At 35.1% G+C, this 14,823-nt stretch overlaps 1 protein-coding gene across 1 annotated transcript; it reads left to right on the forward strand.

The window, feature by feature from the left end:
- Nucleotides 1–429: 429 nt before the first annotated feature.
- LOC106130273 (INO80 complex subunit D) lies at nt 430–10,635 on the forward strand. The gene is made up of 12 exons (XM_013329085.2): nt 430–600; nt 946–1,015; nt 1,468–2,282; nt 2,817–3,038; nt 3,376–3,542; nt 4,332–4,447; nt 5,010–5,259; nt 5,516–5,690; nt 5,981–6,085; nt 6,387–6,482; nt 6,861–7,015; nt 7,337–10,635. The coding sequence occupies exons 2-12, from the start codon at nt 984–986 to the stop codon at nt 7,388–7,390; spliced, it is 2,187 nt and encodes a 728-aa protein (XP_013184539.2). The 5' UTR covers nt 430–600; nt 946–983; the 3' UTR covers nt 7,391–10,635.
- The last annotated feature ends 4,188 nt before the right edge of the window (nt 10,636–14,823 follow it).

Here is a 14,823-nt window from a genome sequence, read left to right on the forward strand (position 1 = left end):
TCTGCGGTTGAGCCCGAACTATCGTTCCTGCTACAATACAAAGGTATCTATGTACCTTACTGTATACTCACAAATTTAATCTGAATAAAATAAAATCTATACCGATTTTATGGTATTGTAATGGACTTGTAATGTGACCAATATTAGTACCTTGAAAAATGGTAGATTACACCTGTAATATTTTTTATTTTATTTTATTGAATTTATGCACTCAGAGAGTCATTAAATATTAGAGTTTTATATTAAGTGTTGCGTGATAAGACGTTGCGGCATTTACCCAGTCTTGGGGATTTGATGACACACGAGTCTTAACTTCAGTACGCTTGCACTTCCCAAAACATTTTTCTATGGTTGCATTCTCAGTATTCATAAATTAGAAGTAATCAGAACGCGACATAATTTTTTTTTATTCTGTGGTTTTGGCTGCCATTTGCTGTGTTCTGTCATTATTTTAATGTTATTGGCCAAAAAGGTGTTTTATTTTGAAGGTTTTATTCCATTTACTGTACAAATTAATTTAATTTAAACATATTTAGTGAATTGAATTTATTTGTGAGTCCTACAAGACCAAAATGTGCCGGAAATATTCAACAGTTTCATGTGAGTTAAGTTGTCCCATTGCAATTATTCAAATGATTTTACGGCATGTAAATTAATATTATAATATTTTTTTATTTGATGGAAGTTATTCGCTGAGTATAAAATAATTCAATTCATTGTAATAGGCAAGCTTCCGAAGTAATAAAAAATACAGTATTAATTGCATTATTGACAGATGTCATTGTTTGTCAAGTTTACTTTGGAAATCCAAAAGCAAAATATTTGTATTTTTGTCTTGAAAACAATTGTAATAAAAACACATTATATATTGTCAACAGTGAAATTTCTAGCATAACCACTTCCCAAATCGTAAATCCTAATATAATCATTGTTTTTTTGTTGCAGAATTATTAATTTATAACAAGTTGTAAAATGAACACAGTATGTCTTATTTGAGTACACCGGAAAATGTTGGGTAACTATTGGTTTTTTCTTATTCAGATATATAAATAAACTATATGCAACTCTACTGAAACAGGTTTTATTGGAACTATTGTAAATTTAATCAAGGGACATGCTATTTATGAACATAATGTCAATGTGTTATTTAAGTAGATTGGTTTTGAGGCTCAGAAAATTATGTATATTTAAATTTTACAATAGTTTAGAGATACAGTTTTTACATCTATACTAATATTATAAAACTGAAGAGATTGTTAGTTTGTTTGAACATGCTAATATCGGGAACTACTGGTTCGAATTGAAAAATTCTTTTTGCGTTGAATAGACTATTTATAAAGGAAGGCTTTAGGCTATATAACATCAACTGCAACTATAAGGAGCAAAGAAATAATGGAAAATGTTAAAAAAGGGGGAAAATTATTAATTCTTCAATGTTATTCTATTATATGTATTATTTGTTTACAGTTTTAGTGGCATTTCACAAAATATATCTGATGCAAGTTGCGCCACGCAGTATAAAATGGCAGTGGAGAGCGTGCCAAGCAACTGTACAAGCGAAGTTAACATGTTTGTGCATGACAGCTCGGGGGATGATCAGACATACATAACACACCTTAACGACAACTACTTCCATACCAAATTTAAAATTGATCCCAACGAATTGTACACGTTCCATGACTCTGATGTCATAGCAAGTGAAATAACTGTAAGTCACACTGAAGATGCTTTTATCTTCCCAGACAATGTGGATGTTAAGTCTAAACTTTTAGAAAGCCCAGATAAGGAATTAGATCTAATAGGCCCACTAACTAATGGAGAGATTAAAACTGAAATAAAACAAGAGCTCATATCTAACGGTCACTATACATCAGTTCCCCAAATGCATATGTCTCAAACCTACAGAGATACTAAAAATACCAATACCAAAGCACCAAAAAGCAAGACACAATCTGTGATTGAAGTTGCAGAGCCCCAAATAAAAGTGACTGAAGTGCGAAGGCCAAGTGCTCATAGCCCTAAAAGTCATTTTATTCCTCCTTCCCCCCCTTCTTTGAAAAACAGTATTAATAGTGTTAGTAACATCAAGACTGCACCAGTTCCAAAGCAGTCAGGACAGGAGACATTTTTAGATGTTTTTAAACGAGAACATGGACTTTCAAGAGAGAAGGTTGAGAATAATAAGGTAGTTGTCAAAACTGAGCCCACAGAACCAGTAATAAAAGTTCCCGCGGAGCCTTCTATGAAAGTACCTGCTCCCGTCAAGAAAACTCCCACAGCAGGTAATATTTTTAAGTTTAATCAACATATATAATGTCATCCCTTACCCGTACTATAAAGCCAACTAAGACTAAAATTGAGAGATGGGCTTAAAATATAATATAGGTTGGTAGTAGGGCATGCAACCGTGTCTGATTGATCCTTGATTTTTCATACCCTGTTCTTAGAGTCATCAGAACAGGGGTTCACAGTTCCAACAACCTACTTGTATTTTTTCTTAGTAATGTATAAATCTCAAAATTGTGTTGTTTGAATAATAATTGAAAGTTATGTTTCCATAATCAACAAACTCTTAAAACTGTTACAAAATAACAAACAAAGAAATACTCTTCCAACAGTAAAATAAACTTTAAAACTACTACCATTTCCATCTAGGTTCCATCGCTTAGAACCAGTTTGATTTGTTAAATACTGTAATTCATAAAATCATTCTAGAAATATAATTCTTTTTAATACCCTACTTTAAAGGAATAACATTCAGGCGATTTCAGGTTATTTTTATGTATTGAAAGTATAAATGGTTTTTAATATTTTAGGAAAATCAACCCCGTCAAAGCCTCGAAAAGGCCGAGGGCCTGCTGTCCACGAAGCGTTACAGCGGATATTGGCACAAGCCCGTGCTGTACCTGTTCCCAATCGAGGGTGGCATGCACCGGGAGAAGAGATGTTTCAGTGTGGACCCCTTGATGGGCAGAAGTCTTCCTTTACTTTACCTCTTGAAAACAGCAGTAGTGATGAGGACTATATGCCTGATTTTGGTAATAATTATTGCAATATGGACTTCACGAGTAACATTTAGAACATAGCATAGAATTAGTTGTTGTAGTTGCCCCCGTAGCATGGTACGCGCGACGCCGTTTTTTTTTTCGCGCGAAAAGCTATCTAGTTTCGGTTTTTATTATGACGTGAAACGGCGTCGCGCGTCTATATTACCGGGGCTGAATCGTATTTTATTACCTAAATTTGTTACCTAATTACTAAAGTACCTAATTTAGTACTATCAATAATTTCTTGTTCCACGTCACATGTTCTGTAATAATTCAGCATTTGTATTCGTGAAATAAGTTATACGAATAAATTTATTTCTGCTCTCAGAATCTGGTACAGGGCCAGTTTGTATAGAAGAGACCGCAGCAGAGTCCCGTGGTGCACGTTTAGCGTTACGAAGGAGCGCTTTGAGAAGACAAGTTGCGCGGGCGCATTCCACGCTGCGGCTTGTCGGGGATCATAAGAAGGATTTAGCTCTTACTAGCCTTATTAAGGTAAATAATGCTGTTATAGTGTAAGAGTGATTCAATATAGTTAAGGTTACCTTGCATAGCTTATGGCGGTCAGACGGGAGTCGCTTCGTGTAGAAAACCTGAACCACGGATCTTGATTGGCCAGATCCGTGGTAATAGATGCACCTCATACTAAAAAGAAGGATGAATACTGTTATATAAAATTTATATTTCAAGTAGGTGTATAGTCACTATTCATGTGTAATGGTTAGTACAATCCATTTAGGATACAAGTAGTTCTTGTTCATAGAATGTCATGTAATGTCATACATAATGACAAAAGTAATTACCACATTTTACTTTTACACACACTCAACTTGAATTGATTCACATGTCATGCTAGTGCACTTTTATGTAACTATGTTGAATGTCCTCGCGGTTGTATCAGTTGCGTCTTCTTTAGTAGGAAGGTACCCCACCTATGATCAGTTGAGACATGGACTGAATCATTATCTTGATGTTAGTTCCGATTAAGTCTTGAAGGTGAACAAACTAGCAGTACTGGGTAATTACACAGAGCGATTAGCATAGGGTACTAGAGTGTTTCCAACAGGTGACTTACAACCCATCATCGGTTGTTGGACTAAATAAAAATTCTTATTCCCTTAAATGCTTATTAGGACATCCACTGTAAAGTACCTAATATAACGACCTATTCAAAACGCCCACAACCACAGGGCGAGCTGATTTATTATAATCTCCCACATACCTATCGCATTTTAATTACAAGGTTATATAGAGCCAATAGTTAACAGAAACATTTTATTACAGAAACAAGTGAGCAAGCAGGGTCCATGTAGTAGGTTACCGCCGCAAACTGTGAATTACTTGCTGACTACGCGCGGAATGACTTCACTACTCTCGTCACAGGAGCGGAGACAACTCAGGCAAGTTCTGTTTAAAGTTGTACATATACTTTCTTAGAATAAGTCGGGGGATAATTTTTTTGTTTCATAAGGAACTAATAAATATTATATAATAATCTTCCTCAGAGTCCAGTTATTCTTATTTTACGCAAATCTTTCGCTTAAGTGATGTTTTGTTAGATTGTTATAAGTATAATTAAGCAGAGCGGCAAACAAAATATGAAGGAACAAGGCATTTCATATACAACCAGGAATGCGTTGTGTAATTCCTAATTAAAAAAAAATACAAAAATTTATTATATGAACAAAAAAAACTATAAATACTCGTAGGTATACAAAGACATTTCCAAATGTAGTAAAGATCCATTCACATTCATGATTCATTTTGCGAATCATTGTTTTATCATAAAGCCATTAGTGGTTTTTCCTTAAACTTTCAACACTGTTGCATAGCCTTATTTACGTTTGTGATTAGGTAGCTTTCAAAAACTATTTAAATGTCTTAACTCGTTAAGATTGACTAACAAAAGGCTTAAACAAATGGTTTCTTGCATTTTTTTACAATGTTCTATTAATCTTATAGGGAAACCGGTTGGTCTGGAGGCGAAAGCGGTGTCCTAGAACATATAACGGGCATCACTTGTGCCGAAGAGAGATGTACGGAATCTCCCGTGCCTTGCGGGCGGTACTGCTTGAAACATGTGACTTTGGCGACAGAACAGCGACTTTACGCGTCCTGTGCAGCGGTTTTCGCGGGCGGCAGCCGATGTAAACAGCCGCTTTTACCGCTGCAAGATCAGACGCCGTTGTGTGCGGAACACGCTTGGAAGAGGGTGAGTGTTGTAATTTTTTGCAACAATTTTAGCATCTGTATTAGGTACTGCTTATAACATGTGACGTCTGAACGACGACTGTGTACGATGTTAACAACCGCTTTTAATGCTACAATATCAAACTCAACTTGGAAGGAGGTTAGTATTCCGAATTTAAATCTGTGCTACGGAAGCGTGACAGTGGTTGAGCATTTTAAATTTTGACTTTCAGCATATTTAGATGCGCTTGTCACTATAAATAAAATGTATTGACCAGGATAACTACGACAAGCTGATCCGCGAGTGCCGGCCCAAGAAGGCGGTGCCGCGCGGGCGCGCGTGGGCCCCGCCGCGCCCCAAGCGCGCCAAGCGCCGCCGCCGCGCGCCGCCGCGCCCCGCCGCGCAGCCCGCGCCCGCGCCGCCGCCGCCCGCAGCCGATCATAAACTCTCAGGTATCAACTGCTATACATATTATGTTCGTTCATGAGATGAGTCGGTAATGAGAGTTTTGTCCACAGATATATTGTTTGAAGTCGCTTCAATGTTCTTTCAATGTAGATTCGCATTTATTTACAAATTGTAGGGTTGCGGAGGTCAGACACGGTCGATAAAGCAGTATTGTTATAAACCAAACTCGAAATATTTAGTCTTAGTGTTATTTGTAATATTGAATTTGTTATTATAGCACCCTCTCATTCAAAATAGTTCCTTTGTTTTATCGCTTTTAAAATATTTGTTTCAGAAATTAACGTATGCTCAAATTCGTCGGCATACGACAGCTCAGACGAAACCGCGTTGGGCGCACTAAGCGAGAACGAATACATCATAGTTCCCAGCCAAGAGTTAGGTAATGTAATACAAAAAATGGGAAAAAAAGTTATAAATTTCCTTTAAAAGTCAATCAATTACATTTATAACGATTTAGAAATGGTTTAAAAGTAATCCTAGTTTTTAAGAAACTTTCTTAAACATACTTACTAGACCTTTTCTAACTACTGGAAGCTAAACATCAGAATACAGCGATGGTGGCAAACAGAAACGGGGAAAATTATTCATCCTTGAGGGCTTCAATGATGCCCAAAATAACTATTTCACGCGGACGAAGTCGCGGGCAGAGCTAGTTATATATGTAATACATTAATTTTCAGAAGTGGAAGTCGAACAAGTACCACACGACGACATTTTGGATCCAGCTGTTCTCAGTCAGATACCAGATGAAGCCTTCACTGAGTTTTTTAATCAAGGTAAAATAAAATTATAGATGATTAATATTTATTTGGCACAGAACCAGCTATAACCGATAGCTGGTTTGCCGCGGCTTTTATAAAATAAAATTTTCTAGTCTTGATGGGTAAAGTCCCATCAAGGCTAGAAAATTTTATTTCGGGTTTTATTTCTTTATCCAGCTAGAAAGCCTCTTCTATATTTTCTAACTTGTAAATGTCTCGATGATCTTTGACAGGGCATTGGCAACAAATTTGCCTTTTATTAGGCGGCCGTCTGTTACCCAAAACATGGAAAGTTTGGCTTATATTATTTCAACTTATTCTACAGACAGTGAAGCTTAGATAAAGCCTATGGATACGTAAATGAAATAACGAAAAATAAATTGTTATTCCTAGCGGAAGGTGGCGCTCCATTCGCGGAGAGTTCAGAATTGGCTGCGGCATTAGAAGCGGTTTTGGACGAGCGAGCGCTTGACGAGCGAGTGTTGGACGAGCGAGCGTTGGACACCATCGCCGACTGCGTGTTCTCGGACCACATAGCTAACAATAAGGTGAGTTTAAATCTTTCGTCTCTTATATAGTTAAATAGCTAACATTACGATTGTGGCATTAGAAGCGGTTTTGGACGAGCGAGCGTTAGATACCATCGCCGACTGCTTTTTCTCAGACCACATATTTAATAAGGTGAAGTTTGCGTCTATTATCAGTTTTACCTATTTATTAGAGGAATAATGTTTAAGATTGGCTGCGGCATTAGAAGCGGTTTGGGACGAAGGAGCGTGGTAAAAGCCACTCAATTTTGTTTGACCCTCTACATTGAGATTCTAAGTCAAACCATCCATTACATTAAAATTATATATCAATCTTTTCAGATGCAAGTACCGTCGTCCGTTCCCATGGAAATGTCGACAAGTGCGCCCTCATAACGTAGTTATAACGCCTATGTTAAGATGAAACTATGTACTATATGTTTAGGAACAAATTCGACATTCATAGTCAAAGAGTTGAAATATTTTTCTTCATGCTTTAAGTTTTTTACGTGTGAGTAGTGACGAGTAGATGTTATTGTGAATTGTGAAGTGGGTTATGTGCGGTGACTTCGATTGATGGTCAACAATTTCTATGTAAACCTTCATATGGTAGGTATGTCGAGTGTTGATTGATTTTGCATCTTATTTCCGGTAAAAATATGGATTTCAAAGGAGTAACTTGTACATATAGAGTGATTTTTTAATGAGTATTCAGTTTTTCGAACAAGTTAAGATGAAGTAATGACGCATTTTGCCGCTCTATACAGCGATTAGCTCACGCGAATGTCAAAATAAATTAAAATATGAACGGATAGAGGTTTTGGAAACGTTAACCAATCGAATGGCCGGCAACACTGGTAAAATTGCTTTTGGTAATTGCTTTAGCTTACTTAAGTAACTGATGTGTTAATAAATTACTTTTGCTATTAACCATAGGCACTTTATAAAAAAAATAAGTTTTTGATCAAAAGATGTATCAAGATAGTTTTTCGTGTTATTAACCTATGAAAATGTGGATACTGGTTAAAAAGTCACCCTGTATACTTGTTTACTTTGGGCAGAGTTTGCATAAGGTATTAATTTATACATTCGTGTACTAATATTGTTGACTAGAATGAATAGTAAAGTGTAAAGTGCTGGTGTTCGAAAGTGTTGTAGATGCATATGTGAGATGCGCTTTGATATAAATTTCGTAAATTAAAATTGCTCGCAGGAAATAATTTCGAAATCTGTAACTGATTTTCTAAGCATAAACAAGTGTATAAAAAAGTAAAAGACAAAAGGTTTTCCTCATGTTTCCGCAATAGCTTTTTGAAAGATTCTTTAAAAGGAAACAGTGTCAGAATTAATTACCTTCCTTAGCAATAGCTATGACAAAAATACATAGCTCATTTGAACCCCATTTAATTGCTTATGAATTTGTCAGCATTTATTGCTAAATTCTGAGAGTCTGTGTTGCAATTTGTTAATATGTTTCAGAAGAGACTACTTCCTCATATATATTTAAAAAAGAATTTATATTTTATTTTTATGAGACCAGTGACACAAAAAAAAAATCTAAATTTATTTTCCCAATTTTTATAAAATGGATTCTGATTAATCCATCGGCTAATAACGATTACTTACCACACATTTTTTAATATAACCTTAAAAGGCACATGGTTTGCTACTGTCCACCGCTTTATCTGTCTTCTATAATCGAAATCGTTCCTGCTAGAAAATATTTAACGAAATTTCATCAAAACTCATCGCGATTGATTATTTGTAATTTTATAAACGAAATACAAGCAATACTACATGGATCAAAACGTAACCAGAGTTATTTTAATATTGCTTTAATTAGGAAAGCGTAGATTATATTTTAATAGCGTATACTGTGTAACAGCTGACGGCTGGTTTATTTCTCTTTTGTACATTTAAGTACTTGCCTATAGTGTAAGTGAGATAGGTTGCGGTTTCACATTCTGTTTTGTCCTTACAATTGTCGAGTTTTGAGAGTAAATTGTTGTTATTTATGTTATACCTTTTCCCTCGCCTCTGCGATTTTTGGGAGTATATATGTAGATTGGAGTATGTAGGACGCGAGAGTTTATACATGCAGAATGATAATTATTATATTTTTTTTTCTTATAAAGCGCGCTTTATTTGATCTACCAATAATGGCCACAGTTGATTTTTATTAGGTTTTCTTTTTTGTTTTTACATATAATACTGATTAATTGATACTTTCTATTGTTGAGAAGGAAAGTTTAAAATTGTTATATTCAGGAGTATGTAATTCTAAACTAGACAATTGTTAGCACGAAACTAGATTTTAACGTCTGATGAGTATGAAATCTCGAGGATGCTTCTCGATCGCGTTTCGCCGACAAATATAATAGAAATAGTACCAAATAAAGAAAATATTTTTGTAAAAGATTTATGTTCCTAAAACAAGTCTTATGTGATTTATTTATGGCTGATGTTTGCTAAAATTCGTTTCTAGTATTCAATTGGTTTTAGATTTTATTTATTTTGGTAAATATCGCAAGAACAGTTGTGAATAAAGCAAACATTACTTGGTTTGTTCTGAATACCAAAATTAGGGTTCAATTGTCTGATACTAAATTGGTGAACTATGATCAAACTATCTGAGTTTAATAGACTTTAGTTTATATGTAATTTACCTCGCTACATACCCATCCCACCTCGTTACCATAACTCGGTTGTTCGCCCTTATTAAGGTTCAAAGTAGCTTAGTAACTAGTAAAAAGTGGACGGAGAGCAGGCGGGCTTTGTGTAAAATTTTTATGACGTCAATTTTTATTTTTATTATGACGTGAAATGGGACAGCGATAGTTTTCCGCACGATAAAAACGGAGTCGCGCGTGCCATTCTACGAGGGCCGGATCATGTCTATAGGGGCACCTCGGGCTCCTACCCGGAGAGGTGAGGATGTACCCGAGACTAACGCCAGGTCATGGTGAATTGAAGAGGACTTATGTGTTTTTCTGCGTGATCATTATAAGGAATTAGAAAAATCCGTAGAAGAATAAAAGTCACTGACAGAGCCGTTAGACTCCTGTCCCAGACTTTGCTCCGTAGTAATTTTTAGGAATTGAAATAGGAATCTCATCGAAATATCAATATTTCCTTTAATAAGTACAGAAGAATGAATTTTACAATATTTTCTATCGGGTATCAGAACAGCCATATCAGCCAAAGTTGATTTCGATGTTCATAAGAAAATACATATCTCCCGTAAATATCTAACTGTTTACAACGTTTGAATATAATAATAGTTCATCTATTTAGTGGTAGTTTCAATTGGACCTCACGATTAAATAATAACCTTTTTTTATTGTATATCGGATGAATTTAATCTGGTACCGAAAATATGTGACATCAAGTTGTGAAATATTATAAAGGCGATGCAAAACATGTTTTATAAAATTGACTTATAGTTTTCGTCAAGACTAAATTTACTTAACCGGAGATTTGAGCTGGCATCGGTATAATTATCGTTAAGTATGCAACAAGTGTGCATTGTAATTTGCAATGTTATGGATTATAGTGAATGCGATGTTCAATATAAATAAACAACTGAAGACGGCCATTTTATGAAAGCAGAGTTAATCAAAACATACAATGCGATGTACAATCGTTTCTACCTTCGTGATTCCTTGAAGTATTAAAAGTTAAATTATCAATTCTGAATCAAGCTAATATTTTTTAGACGAAGCAGTAATTTCTTTGCAGTCGCCCTATAATATTTCTAACTCGAAGTCGCATTATCAATGAACTTAGTATAGAATTACGGTCTTGATCTAATGCGCGCCACTGTCTCCATGTCACAAATGATATACTTAGATAAGATAACATGTTCTAAGAATTTGTTTCGAAGATATTTAGGATATAGAAATAAGGGTCCATCTTAAATCATAAAAAATATTCCTCTGATTTTTTCCGGTCCCACCAACAAAACCAACGTTTCCGATCTTAAAATTAATTTTTTTTTGTCTATATTTTGAAAGGTAATTTCAATAGTCTAAAAAAATTATTTGGTGTAATCTTGTATGGTTTATTAATATGGAAAATATTCCTGGTATTTCTTCTTACAACTTTAACGTTCTAAATATACATAAAAACATAGTGATTCAAATATAGGAAATGCTGAATCTTAAAGATTTTTTTTATCAATCTATAGGCTTGATTTTATTTTGGCACTGGTGATGTCCTCCATTTTAAAGTTATGTCTTGCGTACTTGGATCAGATAATATTCCGAACAGTGTCTTAGAATTATCAGATTTTGCATGCATTGTGGTCAAACTGTGCGTATTTCTCGCAATCTATATTAAAGTGCCTTTGACAAATGTTTTTCTCAATTCGTGAAACCGATGCAAGGGGCGGCGCAAGGCCAAAATCATAAAATTTTTAGTAAATACTAACCATATTGGTTAATTTGTAGAAATTATAAGTATTTAAATCAACAGTGGCGTTGCAGTAATTCAAATGGTAGTTTATAAATTATCGGATACGCTTATCCACATATGCGGTACCTGCACTTGGTTTTATAACAATATACAAAACAACAATAGTTTTAGGAACTTGTAATAAATGTATGTATGTAATTTTACGCGCTAGTTATTTATTGTTTGTACTTTTGTAGATCAATTCGAATTGACTGCGCTTAGGGAGATTAACGTAATGTAAGTAATCGCACCCTAGTTTTAAGGTTATAACGTAGAAACGGTTAGATCACGCTGGTCACGTGATGAGTTTAACATCGTCAATCATACGTCATTGTACAACATTGATTTGACTTTTTTATGGCTTAACTACCACTTTATATTGTTGAAGGAAATGTTGGTGTTGAAATGTGGCGAAGTGTGCTACTACAGAAAAGTTAGGAAATTGGTAATGGTGTGACAGACAATCTTTATTCTAATTATACATATGTCGACGGGTGCTATGACGTTTATACAGTCTCTCACGTCGAAAGAAAGCCGCGCGAATGCGTCGTTTTTCATCAAGCTTCTCACAGTTTCGTCGTCATTGTAAAGCTGCTATAATTTTTAGGATTGTTGAAGGTGCACGAGGGGGGTGATGAGATGTGAATGTGTAAACTGAATGGCTAATTAAAAAACTTCACATATTCATATTTCGTTCATAATTTTATTTAAGTTTCTTCGGTTTAGTAACAAAAATATTGTTGTGACATTTGTTGTAACAAAAGTATGTTAGTATAATTCCGATATCATTGTAAATAACCGCATAACATTTAATTTTTAAAATTATTCGTTTTAATGGTAATATCCCCCTCGTGCTTCCGTAGGGCCACTTTTCTTTATGGCAATATGGGTGTTGTGATTGGATTGTCATTGGTCAAAAACATTTTATAAAAATTTTGTAGTGAAGTCTTGAGTATTGAAAGTAAAGTTGTAGTTGTGGTAAAATAATTGCTTGTTGGTCGGAATGTTCTTGCATCATATCTTTATAGGACCACGTTGTTGTTCACCTCTGAATTTAGCAGATTAAGCATTTTGATGGTTTGGACGTAAAATGTAGGTGAATAGAGATGGCTACGTGAAAATAATATTGGTGTCTTAGCAGTTTGAATGTGATTCCAAATGTGTATTGTTAAAGTGAGTTCGTTTTGTAAATACGCGACCTGTTCTCGGTGTTTAGGTTTAGGGGCCGTGTCCGCAAATGACAGCTCGTGTATTTCAAAATGGCGGACACACAACGTTCGTGATAAGTAAGAAAACTGCTACCTCTTTGAATGCCTGAAATTGTTCACAGTTATTTGTCCAATGAGTGTAACATGATGATGTTAAAAGTGAAATAAACATGAAGAAATTTTGACTCTTATTATTATGTGTTTTATTTATACGTTTGTTAAATGATTTTATAGGTAGTATCACATGGTAACAGAACACAGAGTCCACGGCAGCCTCTGCGTCTGGCGACGTTACTGCTCTGGCAAAGGCTCATAAACATGGAATTATTTTACACGGTGGGCTTGTTACATCTTAATATATGAATCTCATCTCTCATTACTATACCAAATGAAAGCAAAATCAATTTTTTTTAATCATTATTATGTTTAATACATAGGGAATCTGTTAAATTCTTATGTGACTATTTTCTAGTTATGATGAAGCGAAGGAAGTATGCAGAGATCGTGGCAAGTGGAAAGATGTAGGCTCTGCCTACCCCTCCGGGAAAAAGGTGTGATTTTATGTATGTGACTATTTTCCATCGTAAGTTTAGTTACCACATAAGTTGTTGCTTTAACTACCACAACAGAGCAAAGCCCTAGGAAACTAGAGTAAAGAAACAAATCAAAGGTACGAAAAATAAAATCAGGCACTTGCCAATTTCTCTAAGTACATATGCACAAACAGAAGTTGGCATTTGTCCCATAAGTCCTACGCAAGTGCGCATCGATGCAACTATGTAATTAGCTTGTCAGTGACTGGGCCATTATTAAAATAAATAATATTGCTACTAGAGTTCGCCCGCGGCTTTGTTTCTTTTTTTTTCTTTTTGTTATTCTAATGTGTGTTTAAAAATATTTCATCTATTTATATATTTATGTACGTACATCAAGGAAAAATACGAATAGAACTTAGACTATGGATAAATTTAGTTTAAGGGAACTACTTCAAGTTACCTTGCATCCATTTATTTTGTTACATTTTCGATTTCAATTTGCGTGAAGAAGTACCTAATAAGACATGCATGCATAGTAATACGAACAAAATTTGCATATTTGATATTAGTATCAAGTCTGTAATGTACTCGTAGGTATAATTAGTATTTTCTGAAGAAGGGTTGGCGTTGGTGCGGTAAAATTATTGCCAAATTATTTTACAGTGTGTTGGTAAGTTGCTATCTATCCCGTACTGCTGTATTGAGTAGATTCCATACTGAAGCCAACATCCGAAAATGAATGTCATGTAATTTGGAGATTTTATTACCTATTACTAGCTGTTGCCTGCGACTTCACATTGATTCATTAAGATTTTAACCCTTTCTCCCCCACGCAATAAAATCTATTCAGTGGTTTAGACGTGAAAGCGTAAGACAGACTGAGTTTCACATTTATAAGTAGGAAAGTAGGGACCACTCTAAGGTTTTAAACTTACCTTGATCAAAGATCAGTAGCAATCGTGTCAAGTGGTAAGATAAATTCCCTGCCCACTCTTCCGGCAAAGAAGCTTCATTTTTGTATGTCGTTGATTAAGTTACCTGTTAAAGTTTTAGAAGAACTCACGATTGTGGAGTAAGGAGAGTGAGTAGGTATCTATTGTTTTCAAAACTAGCGTAAAAAATCTTGCCCTAAGAATGCAGTACTTAGTGACATTTTATTCAATTTACATATCGAGTATCAGATATTAAATCTACCTATAGGTGCAAGTATGCCTTTGCAGTTCTGTATGAATGCTTGTGTAAGGGATAAAGTAAAATATAATAAATAAATGAGACTTTTTCTAAGTAATACTGGGGAAAATGGTAAAGAACATATTTATTTTCAAACACATTTTTTTTATTTAATACAAATTCTTCAATTAAAAAAATCCAAGGATGTTCGCTCAGCAGCGATTTTCATTCTTGCACTGAAGAACAACATCGAAGTAATGATGAAATTGAGCCATAGTGAAATTAAGCCTTGTTGAAATCGAGGCATGGTGAAATTAGACTATGGTGAAATTGGGCGCACGCAGGGGCAGTGTCGCTAGTGGCTGTTGTAGTGGAAACACAACCAGCTAACCACACTGCCAACGCGGTCTACCCTATCATCTTCAGAACTTCTTCTCACAGGAACCTCTTCTTTTGCGACACC

Source organism: Amyelois transitella, chromosome 18 (assembly GCF_032362555.1).
Source record: "Amyelois transitella isolate CPQ chromosome 18, ilAmyTran1.1, whole genome shotgun sequence".
Classification (NCBI taxonomy): Eukaryota; Metazoa; Arthropoda; class Insecta; order Lepidoptera; family Pyralidae; genus Amyelois; species Amyelois transitella.

Excerpts from the sequence above, each read along its gene's own strand:
- LOC106130273 (XM_013329085.2), top strand. The coding sequence starts at position 984 with ATGTCTTATTTGAGTACACCGGAAAATGTTGG. Across the intron at positions 2,283-2,816 it reads CAAGAAAACTCCCACAGCAG|GAAAATCAACCCCGTCAAAG; the intron begins GTAATATTTTTA and ends TTAATATTTTAG. Across the intron at positions 5,260-5,515 it reads CGGAACACGCTTGGAAGAGG|GATAACTACGACAAGCTGAT; the intron begins GTGAGTGTTGTA and ends TGTATTGACCAG.